General features: G+C 36.7%; 1 protein-coding gene across 2 annotated transcripts; it reads left to right on the top strand.

The window, feature by feature from the left end:
* The first annotated feature begins 10,156 nt into the window (after positions 1–10,156).
* Positions 10,157–12,113, top strand: LOC125866898 (ribonuclease 1-like). Of its 2 annotated transcripts, XM_049547283.1 has the most exons (4): positions 10,157–10,250; positions 11,132–11,299; positions 11,392–11,839; positions 11,941–12,113. In XM_049547283.1, exons 2-4 carry the CDS (start codon positions 11,217–11,219, stop codon positions 11,953–11,955), a joined length of 546 nt encoding a protein of 181 aa, XP_049403240.1. In that variant the 5' UTR covers positions 10,157–10,250; positions 11,132–11,216; the 3' UTR covers positions 11,956–12,113. The 2 variants fall into 2 exon arrangements, with proteins under 2 accessions (XP_049403240.1, XP_049403239.1); XM_049547282.1 differs by lacking the exon at positions 10,157–10,250 and having other exon boundaries at positions 10,912–11,299; positions 11,378–11,839.
* The last annotated feature ends 2,854 nt before the right edge of the window (positions 12,114–14,967 follow it).

The following is a 14,967-nucleotide window of genomic DNA, read 5'->3' as shown; positions in this document are numbered from 1 at the left end:
GTATTGGAAATATATAATCTTTGTTGTAAAGAAAATATGGATGCCATGTGGCCCCCAACAATTTGAGGACTTACATCACTTGTAATAGTGTAAAGCCAAGGCTCATGCCATGTGGGACTAACCCATTGGAGGGCCACCATCACTTGACCAATTAAAATGGCCAAGTTATACATTTGTAAGTCATCTTTTGGCTATAAATAGCCATTACATTTACAAAGGAATATATACGTATTGAAATACATTACTCTCTCAATTGTCATTCTTTTAGTATATTAATTTTAGTTAGTTATTTTATAACACGTTATCAGCACGAGTCTCTGCCACTTCAAGTAAAGACTTTAAAAGTCTTGAAGGAATAATTTTTTCTTTCTTAAATAATGTCAAATCTTTCTAAACTTGAATTTCTTGCTTTAGACATATCGGAAAAAGACTATCTATCATGGGTACTTGATGCAAAAATTCATCTTGATGCGATGGGTCTGGCAGACACCATCCAAGAAAAAAAAAACAAGCATCGAATCAAAACCGTGCTAAGGCAATGATATTTCTCCGTCATCACCTTGATAAGGGTTTAAAAATGGAATATCTCACTGTTAAAGATCCTCTAGTGTTGTGGACTAATTTAAAAGATAGATATGACCACCTGAAGTTGGTCGTCCTTCCACAGGCACGTTATGACTGGATCCATTTGAGACTTCAAGATTTTAAATCTATCAGTGAGTATAACTCTTCCATGTTTAAAATCAACTCACAATTAAAATTATGCGGCGAAAATATCACTAACCATGATATGCTGGAGAAAATATTTTCCACTTTCCCTGCCTCGAGGATGCTCCTACAACAGCAATACCGAGAAATGGGATTTAAAAAATATTCAGAATTAATTTCACATCTCCTTGTTGCTGAACAACATAGTGACTTACTGATGAAAAACCATGAAAGTTGACCTGCTGGTTCTATGCCATTTCCTGAAGTAAATACGACAAATTTTCACCAATCTAAGTGTGGAAAAGGTCGTGGCACCAGTCGTGGCCGTAGCGATGGTCGAGGAAGAAATTTCAATCATGGTGATCGTCTTGCACTAAATAATAACCTTCACCACCAGCAGTGTAAAAAGAAGGATGAAAAGCATGAAGTGGTGTAGCAGAAAAATTCAGACAACAAATGTTATCGTTGTGGTGGAAAAGGGCATTAGTCGCGTACCTGTCGTACGCCAAGGCACCTGGTTGAGCTATGTCAAGCTTCCCTGAAGAAAGTGAAAAATAACGCAGAAGCCAACTTTATCTCTGAAGATAATGTTGAACCCATGCATCTAGATATAGCAGATTTCTTTGAGAATCCCGAAGGAAAAATAGATCACCTGATAGGTGATGGGTCTGTAATAATGTAAATATATTTTACTTCTGTCGTTTGTATAAACTAGTAAGAATATGTTTTTCTAGTCTTGTAAATAAATAAAAGGTTGTGTAATGTTTTCTTTTAGTAATAATATTATAATGTTTACTTCGTTTATATCTTTTATCTTGAAGAGTATATGGATACCTCTCAAATTTTGTTTGGATCAATGATCAATCATGAAGATATTTGTGTAATTGATAGTGGAGCAACGCACGCCATATTCAAAGATGAGAAATATTTCTCTTACTTGCTTAGAAGAAAAGCAAATGTTACTACAATTTCTGGTAATTCGAACTTAATAGAAGGCTCCGGAAGAGCTACTATATTTCTGCCTAAGGGGACAAAACTTGTTATAGAAGATGCATTGTTCTCTTCTAAATTCCTAAGAAACCTGTTAAGTTTTAAAGATATTCGCCGAAATGGATATCATGTTGAGACAATAAATGAAATGAATGTTGAATACTTTGGTATTACTAAGATTGTCTCAGACCAGAAATATGTATTAGAGAAATTATCAACTTTATCTTCTGGCTTATATTATGCAAAAATAAGTACAATTGAAGCACACTCTATCGTAAACCAGAAGTTTACCGACTTAAAAACTTTTGTGCTTTGGCATGACCGAATAGGTCATCCTGGATCAATAATGATGAGACGAATCATTGAAAATTCAAATGGACATCCATTAAAGAACCTGAAGATTCTTACAAATGATTAGTTTTCATGTGCTGTTTGTTGTTAAGGCAAATTGATTACTAGGCCATCACCAATGAAGGTTAACATTGAATCCCCTCAATTTTTAGAACGTATACATGGGGATATCTGTGGACCTATTTGTTGACACCCAATTTTGACCCTCATTTCTTCTAATTTATTGTTTTCAAGATTCTAATTTAATAACGTATAAAATAATCCCTTTTCACAACTATTTTTTTTATTATGACTATATATCTTCTAAAATTATTAGTTTTATTATCAAAATTACTAATATTATTTTTTTTATACCTTTTTTCCTTAAATAATCGATTGTCGTCATTTTATTTCAAGCTTCATATTTTATTAAATTAATTATAAGTCGATATCTTGTATCTATATTTAACATTAGCATAAAGTCGTAATATTGATTTTTTTTATTATGTAAATTATTAGTTGTCATCTTATAACATATTTTGTATTAGTTATAAAGTAAGAAGCCCAAAGTAATTTAAAAGAAGAAAAGAAAAGGCTAAGAAATTTGGCCCAAAAGCCTTAAATCAAACCAAGTGATCAGCCCATTTTTATGTCAAAATGAGCCCAAGTGAGCTAGCCCATTTACATTTCAGCCAGCCCATTCCCTTCAATCCCTAGCAAACAAATTAGGTTTTAAACTTTTCTCTACTCTAAACGCGCCACTCGGGCCTCTTTCCTCTTCAGGCGTAACTTTCAAATGTTTTTCCATTGACAGACGCTTAATGCGTCATTTCGTGCAAGTTTGAAAAATTGAATATACGTCTCTATTTCTTTTCCCACTTTCATGCTTCAAGGTTCTCTGTAGTTTTCTATATCAAAAGCAAAGGCAGAGTTACTATTTCAAGTGAGGATTTGTACGAATCACGTGAAGAAAATCCATGTTTATCAATGGTTCTTTGTCACATATTGAGATCAGCTTGAAACAGCGATTTCGAATTTCAAACGGCTTCAAATCCCGCCCAAATCTTTTCTTATTTTTTCCTATAAGTATACATTTGTATTTTCAGCTTTGAACCAAGTTTCTCGCCCCCATAGTACTTCAAAGCACTGCATTTTGCTAAGAAAATTGCCTTTGATATTCTCTTTCGAACACGCCGGGAATTCCAATCTCAAGCCTGCTCGAGTCCGTCATTGTTCGAACACAGACCTTTGATCGAGTTAACCCTGTTCACTACCCTACAACAGGTAATACTCCCCTTTTTATCTCTATTTTACCATCGTGATTAAATAAACATTCTAAGAAATCTATATGCCCAAAGTGATTCTTGCTTAAGTTGGTTGTGACCAAAGTTATATGGGAAATATTTTGTATTTTTTTTTGAGACATGTACAGATTTGGACTTGTTCTAATTTAGGTTGAGTTTATAATGTGGAAATGAGTTTATTTTGTTTTGTTTCAAGTCTTACAACTTATTTATTTTTAATCTATCGACAGAAGCTCTTTTTAAGAAAAATGTTGGTTATGGTTTCTTTTTCTTTTTTTTTTTAGTTAAAAATATTATATAAAACTCAAAGCTTTTTTTTAGTTTATCTTAAGCTTGAGAAAGATGTTATTGTTTTAATCTATTTTTAGTTGGTTTCAAAGTTGTCAGTTGCTGGACGCTTCTTGTTCGACATTCAAATGTTTTACGTTTTAGACGTTGTGATTGAAAGAATGGTTCCGTTTTAGTTTCACATGAAATCAGTTTTGGTTATTAGTTAATTCTTCATTGGTGTCTTTATATTATAAAAATTACAGCTCGTGTATTGTTATGTAAAAGTATATCTAAAGGATATAGCTTCTATTTTGGCATAATTAGAAATTAAGTGATAAATGTTAGCATATCATGATCTCACACTGCATGTGATTTCCCCCATGTAGCTATACTTTTAACTCTCTGTTAGTGTACAATCCTTTTTGTTTCTTTTCTTCTTTTATTATTTTTTTTTAAAAAAAATATTATGTGTTGGCTATGTAAAAAGAAATCAATATCAAAAGAGTCATGGTTGTAGCCTCATTGTTCACGTCATATGAGTATAAGTTTTTATTCTTTTATATTCTATTAGAGATATGCATCAAGTCTCCATAAACCATATAGCCATCATGGGTAGAAAAGGGTCATACGTTTTAGATGAATCATTTTCGCATAGATTAGTGGATCCACTTAGTGAGTTAGCTTCCTATATCACGACAAGGTATAGGATGGGCCTCGGCAGCGTGAGGTAAAACGTTGTATCATCACTATAGTTCTTAAGTGATGGTTGTCGGTTAGAGAAACTCCCACAGCAGTAGTAGCATGGTTCCTCAAGGGGTTCTTCTTAGTGTGAATGGGGGTATGGGGCTTCATTCATGCACTGCACAAGTAAACTTTGAGAGGAAGCATGGTTTGTCTTTTTATTGTATTATGATTATAAATTGACATCATGTTTTCAACAGTTTTTTTTCTTTATATTGCACGTGTTTAAAACTGATTTATAATGAAATGAGTTTAGTTAAGTATTCAGGAGTTGAGAAGAGCCAAGGTAAGTGTTTCTTTCATTATCTCTTTCAAGCCTATGTTGTTTAATATTCTAACTCGCATACTCGTACATTCAATGTACTGATGCCAGTTAGCCTGCATCGTATTATGATGCAGAAACAGGTAACTAGGATCGACATCTGGCGCATTCGTTGATCCAGTGAGCAGTTCAGAGTCTGTTGGTGAGCCTCTTTGCATTCCAAAAGACTCTTTTACATTGCTTTCAGTTTTAGTATTGGTTCGTTTGGATGTTCTGGGCCTGTCCCGACATCCATCTCAGTTGTTTAGAGGCTTCATAGATAGTTAGACAGTCAGACAATCAGTTAGTTAATTCAATTGTCCTTACTTTTCATTTCATATTTTCAGATGTGAGTTACCATTTTGGCTAAGTTAAATGTTTATTTTCAAAACATTATGAGTTCAGTTTGAGGCAGTTAAGTTGTTTAGCATTTGAATTCTTTTCTTATTACATATAGTCTTTCGCTGAGTCAGTAAACCAGGCCAAGGGTTCGCTTGAGGCTAGCAATGGTCTTCGAGTGCCGGCCACGTCCAAGGTGTAGGCTCGGGGCGTGACAAGCTTGGTATCAGAGCACAGAGTTCAAGAGTCCTAGGGAGTCTATGAAGCCATGTCTGTAGAGTCCTAGTTATCGGTGTGAAGCGCACCACATCTATAATTAGGAGGCTGCAACATTTAAGAATTCCTTCACTTCTTTCACACTCATTTCGTGCGTTAGAGTTGATCTCTAAAAAGTTTTCCTCTAATTCATGCTTGCGCGTGTTTCAGATAATCATGCCTCCACGAAGAGTAGTCAGAAGTCGTCCTGCTAGGAGAAATGTCGAAGAACAAGAGGTACCTAATGCACTAAAAGCGCAACCCCAAAGAGAGGTCACCAAGACTGAATTTCGTGAAGCTATTCGGATGTTAAGTCAAGTTGCGACCTATTATGTGGGACAAAGAGATAATCGACAGGAAGTGGTTGATACTTCAAAGATCCGTGAGCTTTTAAGGATGAACCCACCAAGCTTCACAGGTTCAAGTGTCAACGAGGATCCGCCCTAACCCCGTTTTCACTTCTTCTCTAACAAGATCCACCACCAAAACGACCTCCAACCCTCTTCTTCTTCGTTCCAACAACAACAGCTTCAACCAGCAGACCCATCCCCATTTTCCCCATTATTTCCAGCGAACAAGCAAGCCCAAACCTCCGGCAACCCCAAACAGCCGCAGAAGCTCCCACGCGGCTGACAGCAACCCAATAACCACTAGCTTGACCAAACAAAATCAAAATCGAGCTCCACAATCAGAAAACCGCCTCCATTCCTCACATTTTCCGGCAAAAAGCAACATCACCCACCAGTAACGAGCTTTAAGCTCTATTTCCGGTGGGCGAACAATAGCCAACAACAATAACTCCACAGCACTCATCAAAAGCGAAACGAATCAGCTCTGTCGGAGCAATAAACAAACAGCACCGGTAAGCACCACACGCTACCGCAATGCAAACTCCGGAGACTCAAAGAGAACTCCGTCAGTGTAATGACCCTCTTGGTCATTTTTGTGTCTTGCCTTCTTTGTGTCGTTTAGAGCGTTCCTGTAGCGACCCCGAGTCATTTATGACTTGTTGGGACTGACAGTTCGGTCACCTGGTCGTTCGTTTGGTCTTGGTGTGAGTTTTTGTGTTTTGGAGCTTATGAACCTTGAATGGTCATTTTCGATCAAAAGTTCAAGAAGATGACATCGGAATCCAATTCTGACGATTTCATCAACTCCGGAATGGTCATTTTAAGCTAGTAGCATGGTCGACATGACTCCTGAGGTTTTCAGTGTGAGTCAGTGTGATTAGGCGTTTTAGCCTTTGAATTTTGGCTTAAGTTTGACTTTGGTCAACATTCTGAGTAAACGCGCTCGGATGAGAATTCCGTCAGTGCAGTTAGCTCCGAAATGTCGATTTTGGCCTAGATTGACCCTTCTTTTGTGTCCCGAGATTTTTGATATCTTTCCGAGCCCTTTTGTGGGTTTTGGCTTAAAATGGCCTTTGGAAGTGGGACCCACTTTTTATCGAAATGACCTCTGATGGAAATTTCGATTGCGCTGTTGAGTCTGGAATATCGAATTTGATATGGTTGCATATCTCATTTGCGCGCACGGGGTTCCGAACGAGATCGGAGCACCCCGTCGGAGTTAAAGTTTTGGAAATTTATTGCAGATTTTCTATAATAAATGCAGAAAATCAGCAACAAATTCCCAAACTCAAACTCTCTTAACTCTCTCATCTTTTGTCCGATTTGGGCGATTCAAAAGGAAAAGTTGTGAGATTTTTCGAGGGCAACGCGTTAGTGAGCTCGGATAGTGGTTTGGGGTTCCCGTTTGAGGTAATTTCGCAAAAAACCTGACTGTTGTACTGTTTTCGAGTCCTTGTTTTTGGAATTTTTGTTTTGGTCATATCTCACTCATTTTAGCTCGGTTTTGGGTGATTCGAAGTCCCACGTGTTGAGAATTATCGTGGCTTCATCGTAGAGTGTTCAAAGAGTGCTGGGCACCTTTTGATTTTCGTTTATTTCAATTTTTGGACTGCTGCAGTAGGGTTTCTATTAGTTGTTTAAAGTGTAGTTTCTTGCTTGTTGGTTCTTGCTATGTTTTGAGCCTCGAATTGTGTTCCATTTTGGAACACAAGTTTGGAGTGCTGTTTAGGGTCTCTTGACGGAGTCAAATTCGGACAGTTCGGTGCGGGTCCCACGATTCCCGTTTTGACTCCAAAATTGACCCGTCTCCGTTTGTTGTGATTTTGGTGTCTAAATGACCATAGTAACGTTGTGACTCTATTTTTGATAGCGGGGCAGCGTTTTGAGATTGTTCGGAAAGGGAAAGCTCCGGTAAAGTGATTTGGAGAGCGCACGATTGGCCTTAGGGTAGGCTACGACTTTCCTTCTTTTAGATTGAGCTTAATTGTGTAAAAACACGTTGATTGGAGTGAATTGGGGGTGGATACTAGTTTACTACCTTACTTTGATTAGATACCTTATGTTAGGATCGATTGGCCACATTTCGAGTATAGTATCATGTTAACCGGTTTAGTAGAGTTGCATGTCTATGTGCTAAATGCTATTATATGCTTGTATGCTTTGTATTGTATGCCTTGTTCATCCTTAACCGTAAGCATGATGTCCTTAGTCTAGGTTAGGCTAGCATTGCCTTAGACTTATGACCCGTGTGGGCTGGATGGCCTTGACTTTCTGCCGACGTCGTTCGGATGACTTAGCTCCTTGTAGACTGGAATAGCAGACTTGAGTCTGATAGTTTGAGCCTTAGATTAGGCGTTATCGCTACTTGCTGCACTTCTGTATCTTCTCCCTCGCATTCTGCGGTTCCGACGCATTCTCGAAGGTTTGGTGTATCACTAGAGGCGTGGGATTGAGATAGTATAGGCTTGGAGCCTTTTCTGTGATTTCTTAGAGTGGACGATGTTCCACGGTGGTTATTGTGGGATTGGATCCTATCGGAGATACCATCACCCCCGGGGTCGTTCTTTCTAGCTGGGCTGGGAACGTATCGCTGGTTGGGTAGACTCGGTGATATCGGCGATCGCCCCCGGGCCTCTCTTTCTAGCTGGGCTGGGAGTGTGCTGCTGGCTGGGTGTCCCCGGGTCGCTCTTTCTAGCTGGGCTGGGAGCTGACTGCATGGTAGGACGACTCGCGATATCTACCTAACTCATGGGTCCCTCTTTCTAGCTGGGCTGGGAGTGGACTGTTTGGTTGGGTGCCCCCTAGGGTCACTCTTTCTAGCTGGGCTGGGAGTGCACTGCTGGCTGGGTGGAGTCTGATGGATTATCTTAGTTACTTTGGGCTGAGAGCCCGATTTTCTTCTTTCTCAGTAGACTTAGCTTTTCCGTGTACCTGTCGAGCTTATGGGGGTTCGTTCAGGTTTTATTTAAGCTTGTGTACGAGTGTACCTTCTGGGCTTATGGGGGTCCAGTTAGGTTTAGTCTAGTTGTACTTAGTTTGTTTCTGGTATGCTCGTGTGCTTTCTTTTCTTATCCGTTTGACCTCTCTGTGTCTAGATTCTATCCTTTCTTATTGTTTTTACCCTTTTTGCTCAGTCGGCCTATGATGCCTACTGAGTACCTGTTGTGTTGGTACTCATGCTACGCTCTGCATCTATTTCGTGATGCAGGTCCCAGTACCAGTTATCAGCGGTCACTAGTTCCTGCCTTCTTTTGCAGTTGTGATTCGGAGACAAGGGCGAGCACTTGGCGTTTTGGGGTTTGTTCTGTCTCCTTCTTTTGTTTTAGCTAGTCTTGTTGCCCTTGAGACACGCTTTGTTGTGGTCCACTTTTGGGACTTGTACTCTTTATTAGATAGCTCTGTACTAGTGACTTCCAGGTTCTGGGAGGGATTTCTGTATATATTTATTTTGGGTTGCTTCCACCTTGTTATTCTTGTTTAGATTATTGTTTTCGCTAGTTTCTGCCCTTTTGCTCATTTCTTGATGTTCTGGGTTACCGGTTGGCTTACCTACTGGTAGGGTATAGTAGGTGCCATCATGACTCGAGAAATCGGGTCGTGACAGTCAGTCAAGTTCCCTCTCATTCAGATTTTGTTCTAAATATTAATTAATACTTGGATTTATTTTGCTCTTTATTCTTAATCATTATTGACTTGTTTGCTGGTTATGCTTTTGTTTAGTTGATTAGTTTTGTTCTTTTTTATTGTGTTAAGTGGTATTTTTCTGTTAATCTCATCTTCTTCAGGGTGTCTTTGCTTTATTTAGCCAATTTTATAGCTTCATTTATTTCCGTGTATATGTTGCCTTAATTATGTTGCTACAACTATTGTTATATGTTATTATCTTATCATTTGGTCCATATATAAAATTTGTTAGTTTAGATGCTTTATTGTTGTTATTTATGTTTTTTTTTGTTATTTTAAATATCTCATTATTTAATTTCTTCTTTTACGTTGTAATTTGTTGATTTTGATTTTTAGTTTGTTTTTATTTGCTTTTGCTCAAGTCTTGAATTTTCTTTATTATCTTATTGACGATTTTTTTTATTACTATCAATTGAGCTAGGCAGTGATTTGGATTTTGGTTATTTCTTTATTATTTATTTAATGTTATCTATTGTTTTGTCGTTATTTTTATTCATTATAATGTTACATATTCTTTGTTTAATTATTTGATGTGGAAATTTATTCTAATGAATTTTATATTTTGTTAATGCTCATATATTGTTGGTTTATATTTAGTTACTATATTATAAGATTTTTGTTGATATTATTGTTTATTGTATTATGTTGTATGTATGAATGATCAACGAGAAAATCTCTCCGTCGATTTTGGAGGCCTCCATGTTGTTAAAGGACGGAAATTTAGTTTAAGATTATATTTGTTATATGTTAAAATTAGCGATGAAGAAATTATCGTTGATTTCCAAGACTTTCCATGTATATAAGACGGATTTTTATTTTAAGTTGTTAGTTATTTCATTTATTTTTATTCGTATTTATTTGTTACTAACACTTTTACTAAGTGTCTTTATAGGTACCCGGAGCCACTTTCCATTGGAGTTATTCGAATGAAGTTCGAATTATATTGTTTATTCATTATTTTGTATATATCGATGTTAGGTAAACTTTAGGTCGTGTTTTATATTATTGTTTTTATTTTATTATTTGTGTATATTGCATGTTTATTATACTTCTATATTTGTTTTTATATCCTTCTCAATTAGAAAAAATGAATTCAGTCGGAACTCACATTTGTGGATTTCGAAGGATGTCTAACACCTTTCCTTCGAAATAACTTGAAACCCTTACTTAGAATCTAATGGTTTCGTAGATCACTTAATTGGTTTCTTAGTTTTTCTTAAAATTAGGTGGCGATTCCTTTAAAACTCATTTTATTTTTAAAATTGAATTAAATGATTATTTTTTAAGTTATCGTGACATTTCGCCTTATTTGAATAAAGTAAGGACGTAAACATTAGCATAATCTATACTATTACAAGTATGGATAGAAATAAATTGACGTAAAAATGGGGAATAATATGTTGTTTATTAAGGAAACAGTACTCAAATCATGTTCATTGCAAATTGTTGACGTATCATCTATTAAGTTGTAAAATTAGCATGCACAAAAGAGATGGATACAATTTTATTAATTATATATATATATATATATATATAGAAGAAGAAGAATTAATGCTAGTAGGTAGGTAGGCCTAAAATTTAATGTTAGTAGGTAGGTAGGTCTAAAATAAGGATTTTGATGACTGGTAGTTGTGTAGTGTGCATAGACATATTTGGTTATGATCATATGCTGTGTTTAAAAGTTGATAATGTTAGTATAAATAAATAGGGTAGTGATGAGTGAGAGATGCATATCGATAGATAGATAAAATATGGAGTCGTATTTGATGTTGTTTGCTATTGTTATAATAATAATAATTATGAGTGCATCGTCTGAGTTAATTATTAAACCACCAATAACTAATTACCATCATATGCAGATGATTATGCAATGGCCTCCAACCTTTTGTGGGAGGCCAGATAAACCGTGCAAGCCCTCTGTAAATATGTCGGATTTCTCAATCCATGGCCTTTGGCCAGGGAATGCTACAGGTCACACTCCTTTTACGTGTACTGATCCTCCAAATCCAACGACGGTCGAACAAGTGGTACGTACATATGCATGCATGTATAATTTTATTATTTCTATATATAATATCTCCAATACTATTATATTATATATACAGTGGTTAAATGACAGGAGCCTAAAGAATTTCTTGGGGTTGTATTGGCCTTCTTTGGAGGTTCACTGGACTGACGAAATGTTATGGAAGCATGAGTGGAAAAAGCATGGGTATTGCACATCAGAAATCGTCCCAGATGTTAAATATTTTAATGGGGCGACAACATTTGCGAGACAACTGATAAATATGCTTGTTATGTTAAAAAAGGGTGGAATGGATCCGTCAAATAATCGTGCTTACAACGTAACGTATATGAAGACACTTATCTCCGAACAAGTGTTAAAAGATAAAATTATTGATGTTTACATCTCATGTGATCAGCAGGCCAGTTCTTCTTTCGTCTTCTTGAAGCAAATTCACTTCTGTTTGGACAAATCGCTCAACACATTTATATCTTGCCCCAAAAGTACAGCCACAAGAGGATGTGGTAGAGGAGAAAAACAAAATCTCATATTTCCAACTATGGTACGTACGTAAAATATATATATTATACTCCCATCCCTTGCATGCATGTAATTATATTAACTACTACTAATTGTTTTTTTCTTTTCTTTATTAATTTTCAGGCAATTTATCGCTAGCTGATCAAGAAGGAAGCTGCTAATTAATTATCAAGGATCGGATCAGAGACTAATATATATAAATCTCTGTCGTCTATGTTCCTAGCTTTTAAAACAATATTATAATAGTTGATCGATGATGGATACATTTTACTAATATTAATAATACTATTATTATTATGTTGTGGATGATATATATATATATATATGCACTTACTTAATTTTTATTATATTTGTGAAGAATGCTCCATAACCATGGCTTAAACATCCATGGATACAACTGAAGAACAGATCAGAGAAGAAGATGCAGAATTGGGGAAGAACAAAATTGATTTCCATTATAGAGATAGTACGTATTTATACAATGAGAAAAGTGTCAACTAGTGAGTTAACATGCTAATAGAAAAGTAACAGAATTGACAGTTGGCTAACTAACTATTCTAGCTAATTAATTGATTATACTAACTAATCAGACTAGTATTATAATTAGCTAAATCATAAGACCCCCTCTCAAGTTGGAGGTGTGGAGAACACTGATAACTTGCTCAATGCTGTAGAATATTTGACTCCAGTCAGTGTCTTAGTTAATATATTTGCCAACTGATTATCAGAGTTTATGTGATGTAATGAAATGAGGCCTGTCTGAAGCAGATTTCTCACAAAGTGGCAGTCAACTTCAATGTGCTTAGTGCGTTCATGAAACACTGGGTTTCGAGCTATATGTAGGGCAGATTGACTGTCACAGTATACTGCAATAGGCACAGACAATGGCAATGTGAGTTCTGTTAATAATCTGCTCAACCATACTAACTCACCTGCAACTTTCCTTAGAGCTCTATACTTTGCTTCTGCTGAAGACAAAGATATAGTCTCTTGTTTCTTGGACTTCCAGCTGAGTGGACTGTTGCCTAGCAATACAATATAACCACTTACTGACTTCCTGGTGTCAGGGGAAGCAGCCCAATCAGAGTCGCAATAAGCTTTGACATCATATGACTGTTCCTTGGACATGAAGATTCCTAGAGTGGGATCAGTCTTGAGATACCTTAGTATATGAAAAGCTGCTTGTAAATGTGGTTCTCTAGGGTCCTGCATAAATTGGCTGAGGTGTTGTACACTGTATGATATGTCCATCGTAGTGTTAGTCAAGAAATTCAACTTCTCAATAAGCTTTCTATAAAACAATGGTTCTGACAAAGGATTCCCTTCCTTAGCATGGAGTTTTACTGCAGAGTCAAGTGGTGATGTACAGCTGCTCATACTTGCAACTTTGTAACTCTTCAACATGTCAAGAACAAATTTTCTTTGAGAGATAATAAGTTCATCATCTTTGTAAAGTACTTCCATCCCAAGGAAATAGTGTAACCTTCATAAGTCCTTAATCTTGAACTTGTCATGAAGGAAGGTTTTAAGTTCCTCAATCCCAATAACACTTGTGCCTGTTAGAATCACATCATCTACATGGACAGCAACAAAAATGCTGGAATTTGTAGACTTCTTATGGAAACAAGGAATAGTCATTCAATGAGTGAGTGTACCCCTTTGAATATAAGGCTTCAGCTAATTTGGCATACCATTGTCTGTTGGCTTGTTTCAGGCCATATAGGGACTTGTTTAGTCTGCATACCATCCCTGGTTTGTGCACTACTAGACCTGGAGGAACCTCCATATATACCTCTTCATGTAAATCTCCATGAATGAATGCATTATTTACATCAAGCTGAAATATATTCCAGCCCTTCTTTACAGCTGTGGCTAGTAGAGCTCTTACAGTTTTCATCTTGATTACTGGTGAAAAAGTCTCTGTATAACCAACCCCAGCTTCTTGGGTGTATCCTTTTACTACAAGTCTTGCTTTGAATCTCTCAATAGTCCCATCAACTTTGTGTTTTACCTTATAAACCCACCTACATCCTATGGCCTTCTTGCCACTAAGCTGATCAACAAGATCCCAAGTGTGATTTGTATGCAATGCTTCAAACTCCTGTGTTATGGCTTGTTGCCAGGCAGGGTTCAAAGCAGCCTCCCTATATGAAGAAGGTTCATCATTATTACTGACATTTCTCACAAGTGTTTGACTCTCAAGTGCCAAGGCTTCAGGTGGTACATGTTGGTGTTTGCAGAAGGCAGTATTTAGGGAAATATTTGAATTCTGAAACTGTTTAGGCATAGTCTTGGGCAAAACATAATCATGAAGGTATGTGGGCAATTTATGTGGTCTGGATGGTATGTTGCAAGCTGTAGGTTCGGGATTAGAGGTCTGAATGGTAACAGGTGAATTAGTTACATGATTAGGTGAAGTGTGAGATGGAATGTCACTTGCATCATTTTCAACATGTTGCACAGTTTGTGATTCAATATCAATATGCATAGTGTCTATGAAAGGTACAGAATGCAAGACAGAAGGAAAAGAAGAGACATCAGGAAGAACAACAAAAGGAAAAATGTTTTCTTTAAAAACTACATCCCTTGAAATGTGTATCTTTTTGGTGGCTAGACTTAGAACTTTGTAGCCTTTTGATCCCAAAGGGTAGCTTATGAAAATATGGGTTGTAGTCCTAGCTTGGAATTTGTCCCTATGAGGTTTTGGAAGAGTAGGATAACATAGACAACCAAAGGTTTTCATGTGGGAATAGATTGGTTTAGTTTTGTACAGTAACTCATATGGACATTTGCCTTTTATATGAGAAGTAGGAAGTCGGTTGATGATGTATGTAGCATACAACACACACTCACCCCAGTATTTAAGAGGTAATTTGGATTGGAAAAGAAGAGCCCTGGCAGTTTCTAATAAGTACTTGTGTTTCCTTTCCATCATCCCATTTTGCTGTGGTGTGTAGGGACATATTTTCTCATGAATTATTCCCTTTGTTGTAAAAAAGGTTGAGGTTTCTGTATTTACAAAATCAAGGCCATTGTCAGTTCTTATGGTCTGAACACTAGTGTTGAATTGATTCTCAACCACGGACAAGAAATTTTTTATGACTACTAAGGTGTTGCTCTTACATGTTATTAACTGAGTCCATGTACACC

The sequence above is a fragment of the Solanum stenotomum genome, chromosome 6 (genome assembly GCF_019186545.1).
Source record: "Solanum stenotomum isolate F172 chromosome 6, ASM1918654v1, whole genome shotgun sequence".
Lineage (NCBI taxonomy): Eukaryota > Viridiplantae > Streptophyta > Magnoliopsida > Solanales > Solanaceae > Solanum > Solanum stenotomum.
Note: the sequence above shows the minus strand (reverse complement) of the source record. Positions and strands in the feature narration are given on the sequence as shown.

Bases quoted from the DNA above. Each gene is read 5' to 3' on its own strand.
- LOC125866898 (XM_049547282.1), top strand. From the start codon at position 11,024: ATGGAGTCGTATTTGATGTTGTTTGCTATTGTTATAATAATAATAATT. The intron at 11,300-11,377 runs GTACGTACATAT...TTATATATACAG, and splicing joins CAACGACGGTCGAACAAGTG to TGGTTAAATGACAGGAGCCT.